The 16,595-nt window shown below is 40.7% G+C and overlaps 2 protein-coding genes across 4 annotated transcripts; both read right to left on the bottom strand.

The window, feature by feature from the left end:
* Positions 1-2,172: 2,172 nt before the first annotated feature.
* On the bottom strand, positions 2,173-6,131 carry LOC130173129 (uncharacterized). 2 transcript variants are annotated; one of them, XM_056382079.1, is made up of 4 exons: positions 6,028-6,131; positions 3,811-3,867; positions 3,017-3,519; positions 2,173-2,839 (listed from the first exon to the last, which is right to left on the bottom strand). In XM_056382079.1, the coding sequence occupies exons 2-4, from the start codon at positions 3,831-3,833 to the stop codon at positions 2,334-2,336; spliced, it is 1,032 nt and encodes a 343-aa protein (XP_056238054.1). In that variant the 5' UTR covers positions 3,834-3,867; positions 6,028-6,131; the 3' UTR covers positions 2,173-2,333. The 2 variants fall into 2 exon arrangements, with proteins under 2 accessions (XP_056238054.1, XP_056238055.1); XM_056382080.1 differs by lacking the exon at positions 6,028-6,131 and adding an exon at positions 4,540-5,953.
* A 1,521-nt stretch (positions 6,132-7,652) lies between these two features.
* Positions 7,653-14,669, bottom strand: slbp (stem-loop binding protein). 2 transcript variants are annotated; one of them, XM_056382049.1, is made up of 8 exons: positions 14,493-14,669; positions 12,579-12,710; positions 12,236-12,349; positions 12,077-12,148; positions 11,056-11,178; positions 9,908-10,063; positions 9,480-9,588; positions 7,653-8,306 (listed from the first exon to the last, which is right to left on the bottom strand). In XM_056382049.1, exons 1-8 carry the CDS (start codon positions 14,549-14,551, stop codon positions 8,244-8,246), a joined length of 828 nt encoding a protein of 275 aa, XP_056238024.1. In that variant the 5' UTR covers positions 14,552-14,669; the 3' UTR covers positions 7,653-8,243. The 2 variants fall into 2 exon arrangements, with proteins under 2 accessions (XP_056238024.1, XP_056238025.1); XM_056382050.1 differs by having other exon boundaries at positions 12,077-12,142.
* Between the last annotated feature and the right edge of the window lie 1,926 nt (positions 14,670-16,595).

The following is a 16,595-nucleotide window of genomic DNA, read 5'->3' as shown; positions in this document are numbered from 1 at the left end:
AGATGTGGAAGTAGCATTAATGTTGTATATGGACCACATTTGGGCCATGGAGCCAGGTGTATACTGGGCCAGGTGAAAAGCATGTGGCCCAAGTATGGGCCAGATTTATTTTGTTTTCTGGGAAAGAAGTGCTTAATGGTCTTTTTTGTAACCAAGTGCTATGGCTTATCTGTCACTCCCTTCCATGTTCCCTTTTCCTGTTTTGATCTGTATTAGAGTTAAACTAATGTTCCAGAGCCATGATGTAACTGGATCAAGGGTCAGTAAAGTCAGGATCCAGGCCAGTTTCTCTATCAATTATTCATCAACTCAAACACAGAACAAAACAGTGCTCTCATGGTTGTATGAGTTGTTCCAGGTTTGTTTTCAAAGAATGTGTTATGTAAATTCATTGCTATATGTATAGCTTTAACACTGGAAAACAGAAGGAAAGAAAACAAAGCAAAGCATAATAAATTATAATAATTATGAACAGCAGCCCCCAGTGTGTAACCATCAGGGACTTAACAGTGTCACATAAAGGCCAATTCATCTATGTTCTTATGTAATGTCATCATCTGCCCATGTCCGTGAGGTTCTATGTGACTCCCTGTGCAGAGGTCCGTGTGCAGCCCAAAATTTGTGGCCGCAGACTGTACAGATGAGAGAAGAAGATCTGGCCTTACACACATTTATATGATTCCTCTTTGAAACAATAAAGTCAACCATATGTCCTGGCCCCATTCTGCTATTCTCATTATGTGGATGTGCATTCTATTTTCTCCTTTTGCATTTGTCTTTTTCCAGTGCTTGATTTTTAAAGCGGTCGACAAACAAAGCTGTGTTGCATTTCATTCACCAACTGGAATGTGTGACGTCCTGATGTGGTAAATGGATGGACTTGCACTTATACAGCACTTTTCTAGTCTTACTGACCACTCACATTCAACCATTCACACATCACAGTCATACTCTGATGGAACAGCCATCAGGGGCAACATGGGGTTCATGACTTCAACATGCAGCCTGGAGGAGCCAGGGATCGAACCACTGATCTTCTAATCAGTGAATGACCTGCTGTACCTCCAGATCCACAGCTGCCCTCTGACATGTTATCATGTTCCCTCCGGTTGTTGTTTTTAGTGTGTTTTGCTGCTCTGTTTTGATTTAGTTATTTTAACTATTTCTATTACTTCATTACAGTGGCTAATTACCTGTTGTACATTTAAACATGTACACACTAGTTCTGTCCACACACTTATAGCTAATCCAAAGCTGATGACATGCTTCAGATCTGCTAGTTACTGTAGCTTAGCAGCAAGTGATGGCTTCTGTCTCTCCCTCTCACTCCCCTGTTCTCCCTTGCTTGGTGTGCCTGGTGTTTATCTACTCCTCTGCCTCCTTTAGTATTAGTGTAGCTCCCTCTGTCGCTCCTCCTCTACCCTCAGCAGTTCCCACTAGCTGGTTGCAGCAGGAAGAATATGCTAGTCTGAATGAATCAACACCTGCTACTTTTATCTGACTTAGTTCTTAGTACAGATAAAGTCATTATAATGGATGATGTCAGCATACATATAGATGTTGACAGCCACAGCCTCAGCTCTGCATTTAATTCACTAGTAGACTAGTAGACAGGAATGCCAACGCAGACCCCGACTGTATTGTGGATGGAACCACATGTGTGTCCACACAACCAGAGAAAAGTCTGCAGCTGCCTTTGGATGCACTGTGTGTCCAAGGCTTTAGTTGTGTTGCAGGTTTAGTGTCTTTTCTTCCTGTTTCTATGCTCCCATCTGGTGGTCATTTAATGAAAATGCATCATTTGGAGTCCACAGTTTTTGATAAGTGAACAAACACCTTTTTCTTTACATACTTCCTTATGTGTTATTTCATAGTTCAGATGTCTTCAGTATCAAAATGCAGAAAAACCTATGAATGGATAGGTGTGTCCAAACCTTTGAGTGGTACTGTATATGATGTGTGTTACTCCAATGAAGAGGTACGATGGGGTTTTTCACCTAGGATGCATGTGTTGGGGGTTCAACTCATGGCTGCTACTTGAGTCCCTGACTATAACCACCGTGACACAGCTGGCACCTGAATCTGGCTTTCACAGAGAAACATAGATTGCTCCGTGCAAAGGACTAAAACACTTGTGAACTATTATAAGTGAAATAAAAAAAACTGGAGAACTCAATTTAAAGTACTTTATTGTGCAAGGGTGCCAATAACAATCTACAAATGTATGTGGATAAATTGAAATATTTGTGAGGTGAAAGGTTTTTTGTGTAATTCATTCATGGTTACAACAAACATCAATTTTGACTATTGGAGAAAAAAAAAAATCTTGCAAATCAGTAATAATCATTTAAAGTCTCACTGGTGCCAGGAAGTTCTTTTAGTTTGTTATGGTTCCTCTTCATGTCCCAAATCAGTGTCTTGATGCCTTGTGTGTGCAGCAGCTCATCTCCAGTGATCTGAGACAGTGCTGTTGTCATCTCCTCCATCACCTTAATCACAGGCGCCAGCAGGATCTGGTGTCGGGTCTGCAGCTCTGCCACACTCCCCACCCCACACAGCTTCCCCAGCTGATGGACAGCTCTTCTCATTTTATTCTGAAAATCAGCAACAACCTGCCGCTGCACAGACATGTCCCGCAGTTTGGCATCCGTCTCATGAATCTTATTGTCAGTCTCTTTAATGTCACGCTGAGCTTGAGAGATCTTGGATTCATATTTAGACACTTTGTCGGAGTATGATTCGACCTGAGATTCACAGCTGTTTACCTCCCGTTTAGCTGTGCGGACAGCATCAGAGGCCTCGTTCATCTCTGATTCCCCAATAATAGCCAAGGTTGCCCCTGAGATTAAAATAGATAAATAATGAAAAACATGTTGTTAGTGTGAACTGTCCAAAAAATCTTCATTTCTTCAGTGATCATCAGTCTCCTATTTATTTTAGTCAGCGATATAATCACTTTACTATATAACTATGTTTAAAATAACTTGAATGGTTATAACCTGCTGTGATTACTTACCAGGAATCCATCCCACAAATGGTATGAACATTAAACCAATCCCAACATTCCTCATTGTCTCTGCCTCGTCTCTCCTCCGCCTCATGCTGGAAAGGGTGTCTTCTGCTGACTCCAGGTTTCTCTTCTCTGTCTCCAGAGCTTCACGGTAACTCGCTAGAGAGGATCTGTGTGACTCCAGCTTTGTTTTCAAGTTCTGTAACTCACCCTCTTTCTTCTTTTTCTGCCTTGCTAAATCACTCTGCATTGCAGTGAGATGCTCAGTCTCCCAATCCAGGCGTTGAAGCTCTGTTTTGGCTACCTCCTCTGATGCCTGCATCTGCTGCTTCATGTTCTCAATCTGTTGTCTGATATCACGGAATTGCTTGGATCCAGGAAGAACCGTGTCTCCATTTACACTGAGGAGCATCTCTGAAACATTGTTGAAGGAACAGAGTCCTTTCTTCAGCGGCTGAAGCACAGCCTGGACCAGTTCCCTCAACTGACATTGCTGCTGCCCTACAGATCTGTGAGTGCAGAGAGGAAAGGGTTAAAGCCTAGAAGCTGAACAGACGGACCTCAGATGATCTGAGAGGAGCCGGATTGGTGCCAAACATCACTTACACTCACAATTTCTATTCATTAGGCCTAAATCAATAGAAATGAGTACTGATAGTGTATAACTAGAGTTTGATAGTGTATAATCAAACTGTAATTGAACATACGACCGCATGCCTCACACTGATGTACTGCAGAAGTGACCAGTAGGATAAGGCAGCATGCAGTTTCAATACAGTGAACTCCATTCTAATACATACCTACAAGACATGGCTCGATGCATGAACACTGCAAAGTCAAAGCCGGATACTTGACAACTGCAAGATGAAAACAAAAACTTTAAAAATTACAAATTGGTAATGGTTTATTTGATCCTTATTTAGCTCTCCAGACAATTATAGAATAAAATATCATATGGAAATAGTGGTGTGCTATCTTTATTAGTGGAGAGGATCCTGGTTCTTTTCCATAAAGACAAGTTTGACTCTGGGTCTTCTTTTTCCAATATGCCCCAATAGCAATTACCATGGAAGTTAAAGCTGTAAACAGTACTGATTGAGCACATCAGTGGTGCTGGCGAGATGCTGGCGAGATGCTGGCGAGATGCTGGTTTACGCCGCTGTGCACTTTTGCAACCATTAGATGCAACGCAACGCAAACCAACACAACCGAGTAAAATGTTTCTGGCATGGGGTGTGTGGCAGTGGACATGATGTCACGCACATTTTGTATCGCTTCCGGTGTCCACTACGTGGCGCTAGAGAACATGCACCAAACATGCATAATGTTAGTGTAGATAAGATGCCACTAACTGAATTGCTGCAAACTGCAGGAATTTGAGATGTTTACTAAGATCTTCCTGTTATCTACTGGGTTAAAGTCGAACAGGCTGCTGTGCTGCAGAGAGGGGGTCCTGAGGGATAGAATCATTAATCATGTGTAAACTAAAAGCAACTCATAGAACTACAAGTAAAATACAAGAAACCTACAAGTGCGTCCCAGCTGGGTGTATCACTTCTTGTGTCCGCTGGAAACGCTTCCTCGGTCGTCTGTGCTACGTGCTGCGCGTCTGTTTGCTTGTGTTGTGATTACTTGTCGCACCATTATCTCTTTGTGTCATGCTCAATGGCGGATTTAGATACGGGCGACATGGGCAGCCTCGGGTGGAGCGGGCGCTCGCCAAAAAAAAGAAGAAGAAAAAAAAGGCACATTTGGGCGATCGTTTGCTATCGCTACTTTGCACATCGCAAAGTAGCGACCTCATGAGGTCAAGGGAAGATGTGAAGGAGGATTCATGAGGACTTAAGAAAAGATAATTGCAGTGCAGAGAGAGTCTGACTGCACTGACACTAAATGCTGGGCTTTGTCCCGCCCATCGGACGCTCAGCGTCTCTGGGGGTCTATGGGACAGTGGGCGGGCCCGGACGCTCGGCTTCTGCATGATGATTGGATGATCTGTCTGAGGCTGAGTCCCTTTTTGATTGACAGCGAAATGAGCGAATCAGCGATCTTGAAGTATTAGCATCCACCGGAGCAGTTTTCAAGTTTTTCATTCCGTTGTTCGGAGTTGATCTGGAGACGTTACTGATCCTCAGCGACTTTGTATTTGTTAAAACTGACTAGCGACTCTCTTCTGTCACTCTGCGAATTTACATATAAATAAACGGACACATTTTATGATGTAGGCCGAAAATGAGCTTCCCCTCCTTATAGGACCAGCAGCCACCTCTGATTCAGACATACGGTTATAGTTTCCGGTCATAGGCCCTTTTGACATTTCTGTACAATTGTTAACTAGAGAAAATTAATTTTTTAGTGCTTTACACAATAGGAGGGGATTTAGTGAAATGACATTTATGTATAGACTGTAGTATTTAGTTATGATGGTACTGTTAACTAGAAATGTGCTCTTTACCCTGTTGGCTATAGAGCCTGCTGGCCACGTCCAAGCCCAGTCACTGCACAACTTTGCATTTTTCAACTGTCCTAAGCGCCTCGATAATGCGTTTTTCCAGCAGAATAGTAATAATACATATAGAAATATGAGGAGGGTCTTCGCACCCATCGGCAATCGGCGATGTTAATGATTTTCTGACCAAGTTCCAGGTGGATCTGGTTGACCTGCTAGGAGTCAATAGTCTAACTGGTGTGTCTACTCATTCTGTACATGTAGGTGAAATGTAACGCCGCTCCTAAAAGATTTGCAGACTTGCAACAAAAAAAAAGATAATGCGCTGGATTAATAAAGAGTACTTGCAGTAGAGTCCTTGCACCACCCAGTGCTTGGGCCCTACTAAAAACATTAATGATCTCTCCAAAAACAATAGGTCCCAGCACCTTCAGTGTTGGGCCATAATTAAATGTACGATAAAAACAATGAATGAAAAGAGCTCACATGCATTATTCACTTTAGTATAGGCTATACTGATGTAGTGGTCACATAGATCACAGATGTTGTAGATATGTCTGAAACCAACCTGTTGAAGAACGCTCCGTGCTGTCCTCTGTCCCTCTGCAGTCACAGTTCCACTATTTCAAGTTTACTCAGGGGAAGGGTGTGTCCAAGCAAGGAAATGTGGAGCCTAGTTAAAGTGTGTGTGTATGGTCATGTGATTTCAGAGAAACTATGTCGATTTCCAAGCAGTGGTTGAGCAAAGTGAAAGAGAAAGAACAGGAGGGTGCTTATATGTAACCGGGTCAGTCAGGTCATCCTATTGGAGCGGGATGGGGTGGGTGTGTGTGTGTGTGTGTGTGTGTGTGTGTGTGTGTTATACTGTACATGAAATATGTAACTATAATTATATAACATAACTGGTGGTTATATACATGAAACTATAGCAGGGCAAATTAAATCTAATATTAAATCTAACCCTAGAGTTATGGACCCAAAGATGCGGCCTGTCCTCCTCTTCCCACCATCACAGTGACAGGACACAAAGGATCCTTCTCTCACAAACAGACAAACAACCTTTTTCATGGCCCACTTGCAACTCTCAAAAATGTTGGTGGTCCACATCCGATGCCATAACAATATGGAGGTCAAAAAATGCTTTCTCAGAGCACTTTTTATATTTAATAATGTTTTTAAATTTATTTCAATGATGACGATGGAATATTCAGGACTGACCTGAAAACAGGGGAAGCTCAGAGGAGAGATCACTTGTCAATTAACCATGTGTGTCTGACTTTTCCCCTAATTCTTCCTGTTGCTAATCAGCTAACCAGAGCAAACAAGTGGTCTGGCTATCAGCAACATACACATTCCTATCATTGGCTCATCACCTGATACCTAAATATCAGGAAAAGGGGAGTTTCATTTTTCAATGTTTTGAAAGATAATTTCATTTTAAAACAACAGTATTTATACTTCTATTTTTATTTTTTTATAATTACATATTTTCACCCAAATTTCTTGGTTCTGAAAATCGTGTGTGTGTGGTCATGTGATTTCAGAGAAACTGATTTCCAACCAGGGGTGGAGCAAAGTGAAAGAACAGATGGGGTTGTATCTGTATATAGACGGGGTCAGTCAGGTCGTCCTATAATTATATATTAGCTAACTATGATTACATTATTAGCTAACTATGATTACATTATATATATATATATATATATATAAAACACACACATACACACACACACAAAGTCAAGCCCGAAATTATTCATACCCTTGGCAAATTTTGACTTAAAGTTACTTTTATTCAACCAGCAAGTTTTTTTTTTTTGACCGAAGTCATTTTAGTACAGGCTATACTGACTTACTGGTGACATGGATCACAGCTGATCATAGATCACTTCAACTGAAGAAAACATGCAAATAAACAAAGTGAAGATTATTCAGAAAACATGTTGATCAGTTTGACAACACAAAGACTCACAACAACCAACGTCCACGTTCTCTATAGAGTCTCATTCATCCACTTTAAATATAGTCGATCCAGCAGCTAGTACAGAGGTCAAAGGTTAGTTTTCTGCTCTTACAGGACTGGTGATAAACTTAACAGTATACATGGAGAACTGGTGGGTTGTGTTGCCACTTAAGCCTGAATACAGCTGACCCACAGCAGCAGCAGCAGCAGCAGAAACAACCCAAAGACAAGACTCAAGATTCAAGTTTTTTTTTATTTGAAAGTCTTCACCATGAAGCAAACAGCAATAAGAAACACACAGTAACATTAGTATTAAAAACCAACCCATGTAAAAACAAATAACAGCCCAATATCACTGAAGAAGTGCTCTTCAGTGTTCACAACTAATTCTTGTCCATATGAATAATTAAAAGGAAAATACCTTGGTTTGCCTATCTCCCTGGACTTCAGTCTGTTTCTATGTATCTTACAGTCAGGTAAGTTTGAACATCAGAACCTGGATGCCTGCTGCAGCAGGCCACAGATCAGATTAACATGCAGCTGGAAAAAGACTCCCTGAGCAGATTAATAATCTGGAAAAGGACCCAGCATGTGGGTCAAGAAGCACAAGGATGAAAGAAAACATAACATGTTACAGTGCTGAACTAACAACAACCAGCTCAGACACACGCACAGCACCGTGAGGTGTCGCCTTGAGAAGATCAAGTAGCTGGTGCCTGGAACAGAGGCATTCTGGGTAACATGATGGGCTGTGCAGGGAAACAGCTGAACCAGTTGAGATGTGTGTGAATGAGTGCGTTGGGTTTTTTTTTTGGGAGGATGAGCTACGCCGACTCAGGATCTTCTGTCTTCTGTAGTTTAACTGGAGTTCCCAGACAGTCCTCACCCTGAACAAGAGACACACGTTCAGGAGCAGCTACACCACATTATACTTATAAACATATGAATTTGAACTGTGTATTTGCCTTCAGGCAATTGTGACTTTTTGCATGTTCAGATGACCTGCAGTGCTCTGACAGAAAGACTGGCGGTTGTCATGGTGATTCATTTGAACTGAACGATGGACCAAACAGCTTCAACTCTGACTCTTCAAATAAAGAGGAACTACAGTTTTCCTTCAACACTCAGTTGATGAAAATGTGTAATTGTAGATTTGTAAGTTTTCAACAGATTCAGATTTCAGGACCTTGTGAGGCAGCAGAATGACTCCATCTTTCCAGACTCTAAGATATTGGACTGAGGCTGAATCAATCAGCATCTTCTGAGGGAGAAGCTACTGGCTGCTACAGGTGTGATGACAGCAAGAAGTGACTGTTCACATACTGACAGCTTGCCAATTACTTCATCGAGATGGTTATTTATTAAATTCAAAAAACCACTAAAACCAAAGGAGCATGCCATTGTTTTCGATGATACAGAAGGTTTCCTGTTACTGTTAGGAAACTCTGGGGCTGCAATCATTTTGAAGATTGGGTGGGAAGTATTTATATAGGTGAAACTAATATCCTGAAAGAGAAGCGCTCTCAGAAAAATATGAGGAATACTCTCAGGTATGTTACTGTCCCATCATCTCAATGTGTTTGGTCTAACCTATTTAGTGATATACAAGTGGGTAAAAGCATGGAGAATCTCTTATAAATACTGTATCAATAACAATTGTTAGGTGTCTTCAAGATTTGACAGGATTTATCCAGTTAAACATGTTAGAAAAATTCAAACTGAATATTGATTACAAGTGTGATTTCTGTATTCGAGAAAAAGAAAGAATTTCCCATCTATTCCCACTGTACGTTTACAAGAATGTTCTGGAGGGATGTGGACAGTTTTCTAAAGAAAAAACTAAAAGTGAATATTGAAATAGTTCTGTTTGATGTCAAGGTAAGATTAAAGCAACATGTTGTATGTAATACAACTTTTTATTATTTTTGGAAAATTCCATATTCAGAAGAAAGCGAGGTCAAGAACCAAGCCGACTTTCCACTTGTGTGTGTGTATGTTTTTTTGAGCTTTAGATGAGTGTTCACAACTCCATTGAACTGAGGGGACTTCAGTAAACTCACCTCCAGTGAAAGGCTGTGTGCGGTGACAGAGGCTGGGGCATCCTGTGGGTCTGAGAGGGTTGGGAAGTCCAGCTCAATGTCCATTACATCATCGAGCCCCAGCTCCTCACTGGAGGAACAGAGGACAAGCAACACATGAACATGATCAATTGACTGACACTGTACACAGTGTGACCTTTATAATTATGGGCCCACATATTTTCCTTTCAGATGAAACAATTAATCATTTAGTTGGTCCACAGAAAAATTATCTGAAAACTATTCTGATAATCAATGATTTCATTTTTCAAGCAAAACTACAGAATAAAAATCACTCATGTTCCAGCTTTTCAAAGACAGGATTGGCTTCTTCTCTCTGTCATATACACTGAATATCTGAGGTCTGAGATAATGAGAATAATTATTAGCTCCAGCTCTAATTCTCCTACATGTTATCAAGGACTTTGTCTTGGCTGTCCTCTGTTGGGGGGTCCCAGGCGTGCAGTTTGACCTTCCACAGTTTGATCTGCTGATCCCACGAGCGACGGCTGTACTTCCTGAACTTATTGGGAGTCTTTGGGTGAACACCAGGCTGACGCATGTGTCTGGAGACAAGAAGGGAGAAAAACAAGGAAACAGAGGGGTTAGAGTTTTATTTGTGTATTGAACACAACATGTGAAAGGAAATCTGTGGCAGTGCCAGCAGTGAGACCTTCATTCTGTTCTACAGTTGCCCTTCTCTGCACAACAGTTACTTTCTCCTAGGGGTCGGTGATATATTGAATATACTAAATGTATCGCAGCTTGTTCCACGCGGGATGTATAAAATGACAATATCGCAAACATTGAGTAAAAATTGTCACATAATTGTTTTAAGACGTTGCATGGAGTTCTTTGGCTCCTCTCGCTCTCTCTCTCTCACAGACACCCCCCCCCCCCATCCAGAAAACTCTCTACGTGTGATGTAGGTGAGGAGGTGTGTGTGTTTGTATCTGGAGCACAGGGAACTGAAAAGTGAAAAAAGTGAATCACCAAAGCGAGTTTATCCATGTGTAGAAATAGTAACAGAAGATGGAGCCAGACTAATTGGTTCTGGTTTTACTGATACCAATGCCATTATCCATTCTGCTTATTGATCCGATTCTTTATCGTTTCCCTTATCGACTCCTGTGGACGTCACTAATACGTCCCTTCACTGTTCTGCTGAGACTGGGAAGCACTCGTTGACCGGCGGCGCAGAGCGTCAAACATATTACACTCCTGATATTTCCTGCCGTGCTGCGTCGACAAATGTTTCAGCATGTTGCTGGTGTTTCCACCCTTGTAAGGGAATCGTTAAGCATAAAGGCAAATTATGTCAATGGATCAGTTCTCAACTGGAACCGGTTCTCAGAGAGATATATATATATATTATATATATTATATATTATATATATATATATATATATATATATATATATTATATATATATATATATATATAGATATATATATATATATATATATATATATATATAGATATATATATATATAATATATATATATATATAGATATAGATATAGATATAGATATATATATATATATATGGTAAACCTACTTTGGGACCTCCTTGATGTATCGGTCGTAGGCCAGTGTGTTCTTGCCGTAGTTGATCTGTTTCTGTCGCCGTAGCAGCACAGCCTCATCGGTCTCCATGTTGTCTCCCTCTCTGGAGTCACAGCTGCAGCAGACAGTGATATTCAGCATCATTCACACACATTTGGACTCAAACAGTAAAGTGTCCACAGGCTGCTATTCATTATTGGTCAAACCACAAAACAGCAGATTCAAGTCCTCCAGCTGAAACCAAACAGAACGCAGAGTTTTGTGAACCGTTCCACACACAGTGGAAAAACAACGCTCAGGAAATAACCGACTTTGTTGCAGCGCTATAGAAGCCATGGGAGAAAACAACTGTTTAATCGCAGTGTGTACATTTTGTGTTCAGCTTAACTCCTAAAATAAGAAAATCCTGGGTTTACAGTGAGAGTAAATGACTGTCGGCCTGTGCTCACAAATCAGTCCCTCCAGAAAGTCAGGATGTCACAATCACAATTATTAATGCAAATTCAACCAATCCCTGTGAATTCTGTGCAACCTTGCTTTTTTGTATAATTTTCCACTGATTTGATCAAAAATCATCACTCACTGTTAAAGACTGTATATAAATATTATATATATATTTTAATGTCTTGAAGATCCAATCATCACTAATCATGCATGTAAGTTATCAAATCATAAATTCATGAGGTTATTCTAAAGATCAGCTCTACTGGTGATTAAGAATCACTTGTTCTTTTTCCCTATTAGATATGTGAAGATTGGGTCACCAACTGCACTGGATTTATTCTCACTGGTACCACTGGTTGCCTTCGATTTTTAATGAATTATACAAGAAAGATAGCGACAAATTTTTATTTTCTCACTGTTTGATTGCAAAAAAAATAAAAAATCTAAAAACATTGCAATTTTTAAGAAAAGCTGCCACAACAATCCCAAGAAATGCCTGTAAAGTCCTAGAGGGACTGATGCATACGAGTGTAATGGTCAGACAGAGACGATGAGAGGAGCAGACGTACCTCCCAGAGGAGCCAGAGGAGGTCTTTCGCTCTCTCTGGGTGACCTCTGCACCCAGTATCCTCCTCCTGTAACTGAACAGAATGCACAGTCAGTGAAGCCGGAGGGTTGAGTTATAATCAGTCAGAGAGAGAACCAGTCAACAGAAGCAGGTTGGTTACCGCTGCATGTCTCTGTGAACGTCCCTCCTCATCTCATCGTCCTCCACCTGGCTGCCCCAGTCCGCCTGCCGACTGCAGCGAGACACTGGGCCTTCGCTCTCTGGAGTGGTGAAACTGTGGCGGAAAACAAAAGGATGCACACCCACATAAATACACTGAGGGGGATAGCAGTATCTGTTGCTACAGTAATAGCAAGTGTCAACTGTGGTCACTATTTTGTTGACCCAGTTACCCACGATGTATGAGGACAACTATTTTTCAATCTATAAATATACTTGTAAAGACCTTTAACTGCCACATATATAAATGTAGGCCTGCTTCTGTTGTGGGTGTATAATCTTACCTGGCATGTCTGTTGTCAGCGTGTCTGTAGCTGCCATTCTCCCTGTCATCACCCTCTGCCTCTCTGTTGGCCCGCAGGCTGCCATCCACCCCCCTCTTCCTGCAGTGGGACCACCGAGACGGGCCAGAGCTCCTACAGGGAAGACACAGGAGAGACTGGGATTCAAACACATGTTCAGATACAGTTTAATAGCTCTTCATTACAAACACATCAATAAACCAACTGCTTACCTGGAGCACAAGAGTAACATCTAGCTCTGAAATGGAAATTACAACCAGCTACAGCTACTAATGCTAGTGTTTCTACAACAAAGATGGTCGCCCTCTGGCTGCCTGACAGAAAACAGAGCTGCAACTTGTGAAACAGGTTAAAAATCTTTCTCATCATGGAGTTGACAGAATGATTTTTCAGCAAGATGGTTAGAAGAGAGCTTGAGGACTCAGTGTGGATTAAGTTTCCCTAAATTCTTATTTAACAAAAGGCAAAATGAGTAGGTTAACCACCATGCACTGGGGCCAAAGAATCCTTGACATAAGTCTCAATTTATACGTGTTCCTGTGTTGTTAGAGGTGTCATCTGTTCTACATTGAGCTCCAGTGTTTCCACCCTTTGAACACTGTTATATATCAGATATGACCTGTGAAAGTGGTCTGACTACTAGGAGTATCACACAGCTAGAGCTGTGTCAGTACTGAGGAATCCAGGATGCAGAGATGGTGCTTCTGCAAAACAGTGTTGTAGGGGAATTTGCTTTGGTGGAACATTTGCGTGCGGGGAGGCAAGAGCTGTCATCAAAACAGCAAAGATGTATGTCGACGGTGTTACTGCACAACCCATATTTTCATACAAACCTACCATTCTCAGTGTGTAGCAGCTCAGAAGGGAAGAAGACAGGAAGGCACGTCACCTGGAATTGACGCCCAATGGCAGGTTTATACCCACAGCCTATATCCAGTGACTGATGATAACCGATGGAGTCCCATTTTAACATCACATTAAATACCTCATGTTCAGGCTCAATTTGAATCCTTTAGTTGAGTTTGTGTCTTTTTGTTCACAGTATCTCAAACTACACTTGGATTGGTTCTTTTTTAGTATACAAACGTTTTTATATTTAAAAAACCAGGAAACAGGTCATTCGTTAGTATGCTATTGTTCTCTCATTACAACATAATATTCTGTGTGTGTGTGTGTGTGTGTGTGTGTGTGTGTGTGTGTGTGTGTCCTGATCTGCTGACTGTCAGTGAGTTGCACGGTTTTACTGGTTTGGGCCTGAGGACTTGCACCGTCACAATAGCAGTTATTGATTTTAAATCGACTAAATATTGTTTATACAAAACAGAGGCACAGACTGGGTCTAGCTGCAGCCATATTCAAATCAGCTGTCTGTTGTTTAACAGAACAGATGTTTTCATCCTGAGAGATTCTCCCGCCATCTACGACCTACTTCCGATTGTTCCTACCGGCTGTATCCCTCCATTATCCACCTGTTAAGTACTTGACTGTATCTACTGGGGCCTGAGCTCGCTCGTACCGGTTCAGTTAGCAAATTCACTGTGTCGGGTACTCCTTTAAACAAGCGCCCCGCTATCTTCACACATGATGACAAAGCACAACGCAACGAACTAACAATACCTGCCGGTGAGCTGCCGCCGACAGCCCAGGAACCAGAGTCCTGCTGGGCTACATAGGAAGCTAAGAGCACAGGCTAACGCAGCACAGATATAAACTAGCTTTACAAACAGCCTCTCATACACTACCAGCTAACATATTATGTAGCAACTCATGTACGAGAAACTATTTGGAAACAAGACTTTGAGAATGGCTAACGAAGCCTCCGGTCCGGCGGACAAAGGCAGAGCAGCAGCTCGTAGAGACGCTGTTAGCAGCGGGTCAAACTATGTCCAGACATACCTGTCGTCGTGTTGGCCGCTGGGAGCGTCGCGTCGTCTGCTTCTGGTCCACTCAGACATTTTCTGGATTATACTTAGTATGTGGGACAGTGAAGTGTCTCTGGGGTCAGCTGAGGGGCTCTTCTGCTACTCACAAACACCCGCCAACACTGAAAGACGCGCGGCTCCGAACAATCCGGCAAGTCATGTGACCGGAAAGGGCGGATACACATGCAAATCAAACAGGCCCATTGGAGGCGGGCGTTCAGGATGGTTCAGGACGGATACTCCACATCACCCATAGTAACACCAGAAACAGTAGAGAAATCTATAGAATACAATAGAATCACTGTATATAGAGGATCTTTGGCAACACCACACATACAGCAGTGACTACGGTGTCCTGCATTGGACAATGCCTATGCTTTTATTTTCTCTGTAACTCTGTATTGACTACTGGAGCATTGTTAACAGTATTTACACACAACTCCTTTCATTCCAGGAAGAGTGATAAATTAAAAAAAATAAAACCAAAAATAAAGCAAAATCAAAGTATAATTTGTCCACGACAAATTTATCAAAGACACGGTTAGTTCTCATTGCCTTCTTATTCTTGATGCCTTTTAAAGTGGTGCCATATTGTTGCATTTCCTGCTGAAAGTGACCAAAGTTCAGTGTTGTGCCAGTTCACACTTAAAAAGAACTAGTTCAAAGTTCAGTTCATATAGATGAAAATGAACTAGAGAACACGTTCATTGTTCATTTTTTATAATTTTGTTATTTTATTTATTTTTATGTTCTTTGAGTGTAAGATTTGAAGTGGGCTATCTGTACATTGTGCTTGTGTATGGTGGAGAATAAAGATGACTGTTTCAGACAACAGACTGGTAGGGGGGATCAGATCAAGTTTATTAGCAGGAACCTAAAGGGGGCATTGTAAACCTGAGATAACCTTTCTTCAGGAGACACTGGCTGTAAAGTGTTTCTTTCTAAAAGTTTTACAGCCACTGATATCATTTCTGGATTTACCCAAACAAAAGGGCTTTTCTTTTCTCATATGCTCATCACTCAGAATCTTCTCCCCACAGTTAAAAATGTAGAATATCTGAATATTGAATTTGATCATGCTTCCTGTAACAAGGCTTTTTTAAAACTTTCAGACTGAAGCTGTGGAAGCTGTTATTGGAGGGGAAGTAATTTTAAATTTAGAAATGATGAAGAAGTTAAAGAAACAAAAGTTGGAGCAGTAGATAAATACTACTGACCAAAGTGATCATCTGAAATATATAAATAAACATTTGTCTGCATTTATTCTCTCATTATATAAATAATTGAGGTGTTAATATAACTTATTGTTATGATATGGTTTTTTGTGTTGAATGCAGACAAACCCAAGTTAATGTTTTCTAAAGCAGGAAAAACACCTCCATACACTTGATATTATTACAACTCAGAAGAAGATGGATGTTGTTACTTGTTATATTTCTCTTGGTGTAAAGTATTGATGTTGTTTCTTATATTTATTATTCTTACATTTGATGTCTCTTTAAATGAGATATCATGTATAAAATATGGAAAATTTTGTGACATTAAAACATCTATATTAATATCTATGCACTTTAATACCTAAAATACCTAACTGACCACTTTTGTTTGGTTTCCTTTGTTCCATTATTCTTATTTTCATTTTATATTTTTTCTTGTGTATTATTTAAGTATATTATTTTCTTTAGTTTCTTATTTATTTATTTTTTCTTCAGACCTATAATGTTGTTTTTATTGCTGCTTGCCCAGTTTCTATTGTGATCTTCAATTATCTTGAATGTGACTTGTGCCTTTTTATATTATAAAGATTCAGAGTCAATGACTCAGAGTCAATGAATACTACTATAATAATAATAACAATAATAATAATAATAATAATAATAATAATAATAATAATAATAACTGTCCTGGTGTTTGGCCTGATGAACGTTTTTTTCTTGAACATGATGAAAACCTTGTGTAGTATTGAAGAAGAAATGTCATCTGCTCCTGAGTGATCCTGCTGAGAACCGTTGTACGTAATGTGTCATGGTAACGGATCTGGCGCCATTTCTCACATAAGACTCCGCCTCCTCCTCCG

This window comes from Seriola aureovittata, chromosome 8 (assembly GCF_021018895.1).
Source record: "Seriola aureovittata isolate HTS-2021-v1 ecotype China chromosome 8, ASM2101889v1, whole genome shotgun sequence".
Classification (NCBI taxonomy): Eukaryota; Metazoa; Chordata; class Actinopteri; order Carangiformes; family Carangidae; genus Seriola; species Seriola aureovittata.
Note: the sequence above shows the minus strand (reverse complement) of the source record. Positions and strands in the feature narration are given on the sequence as shown.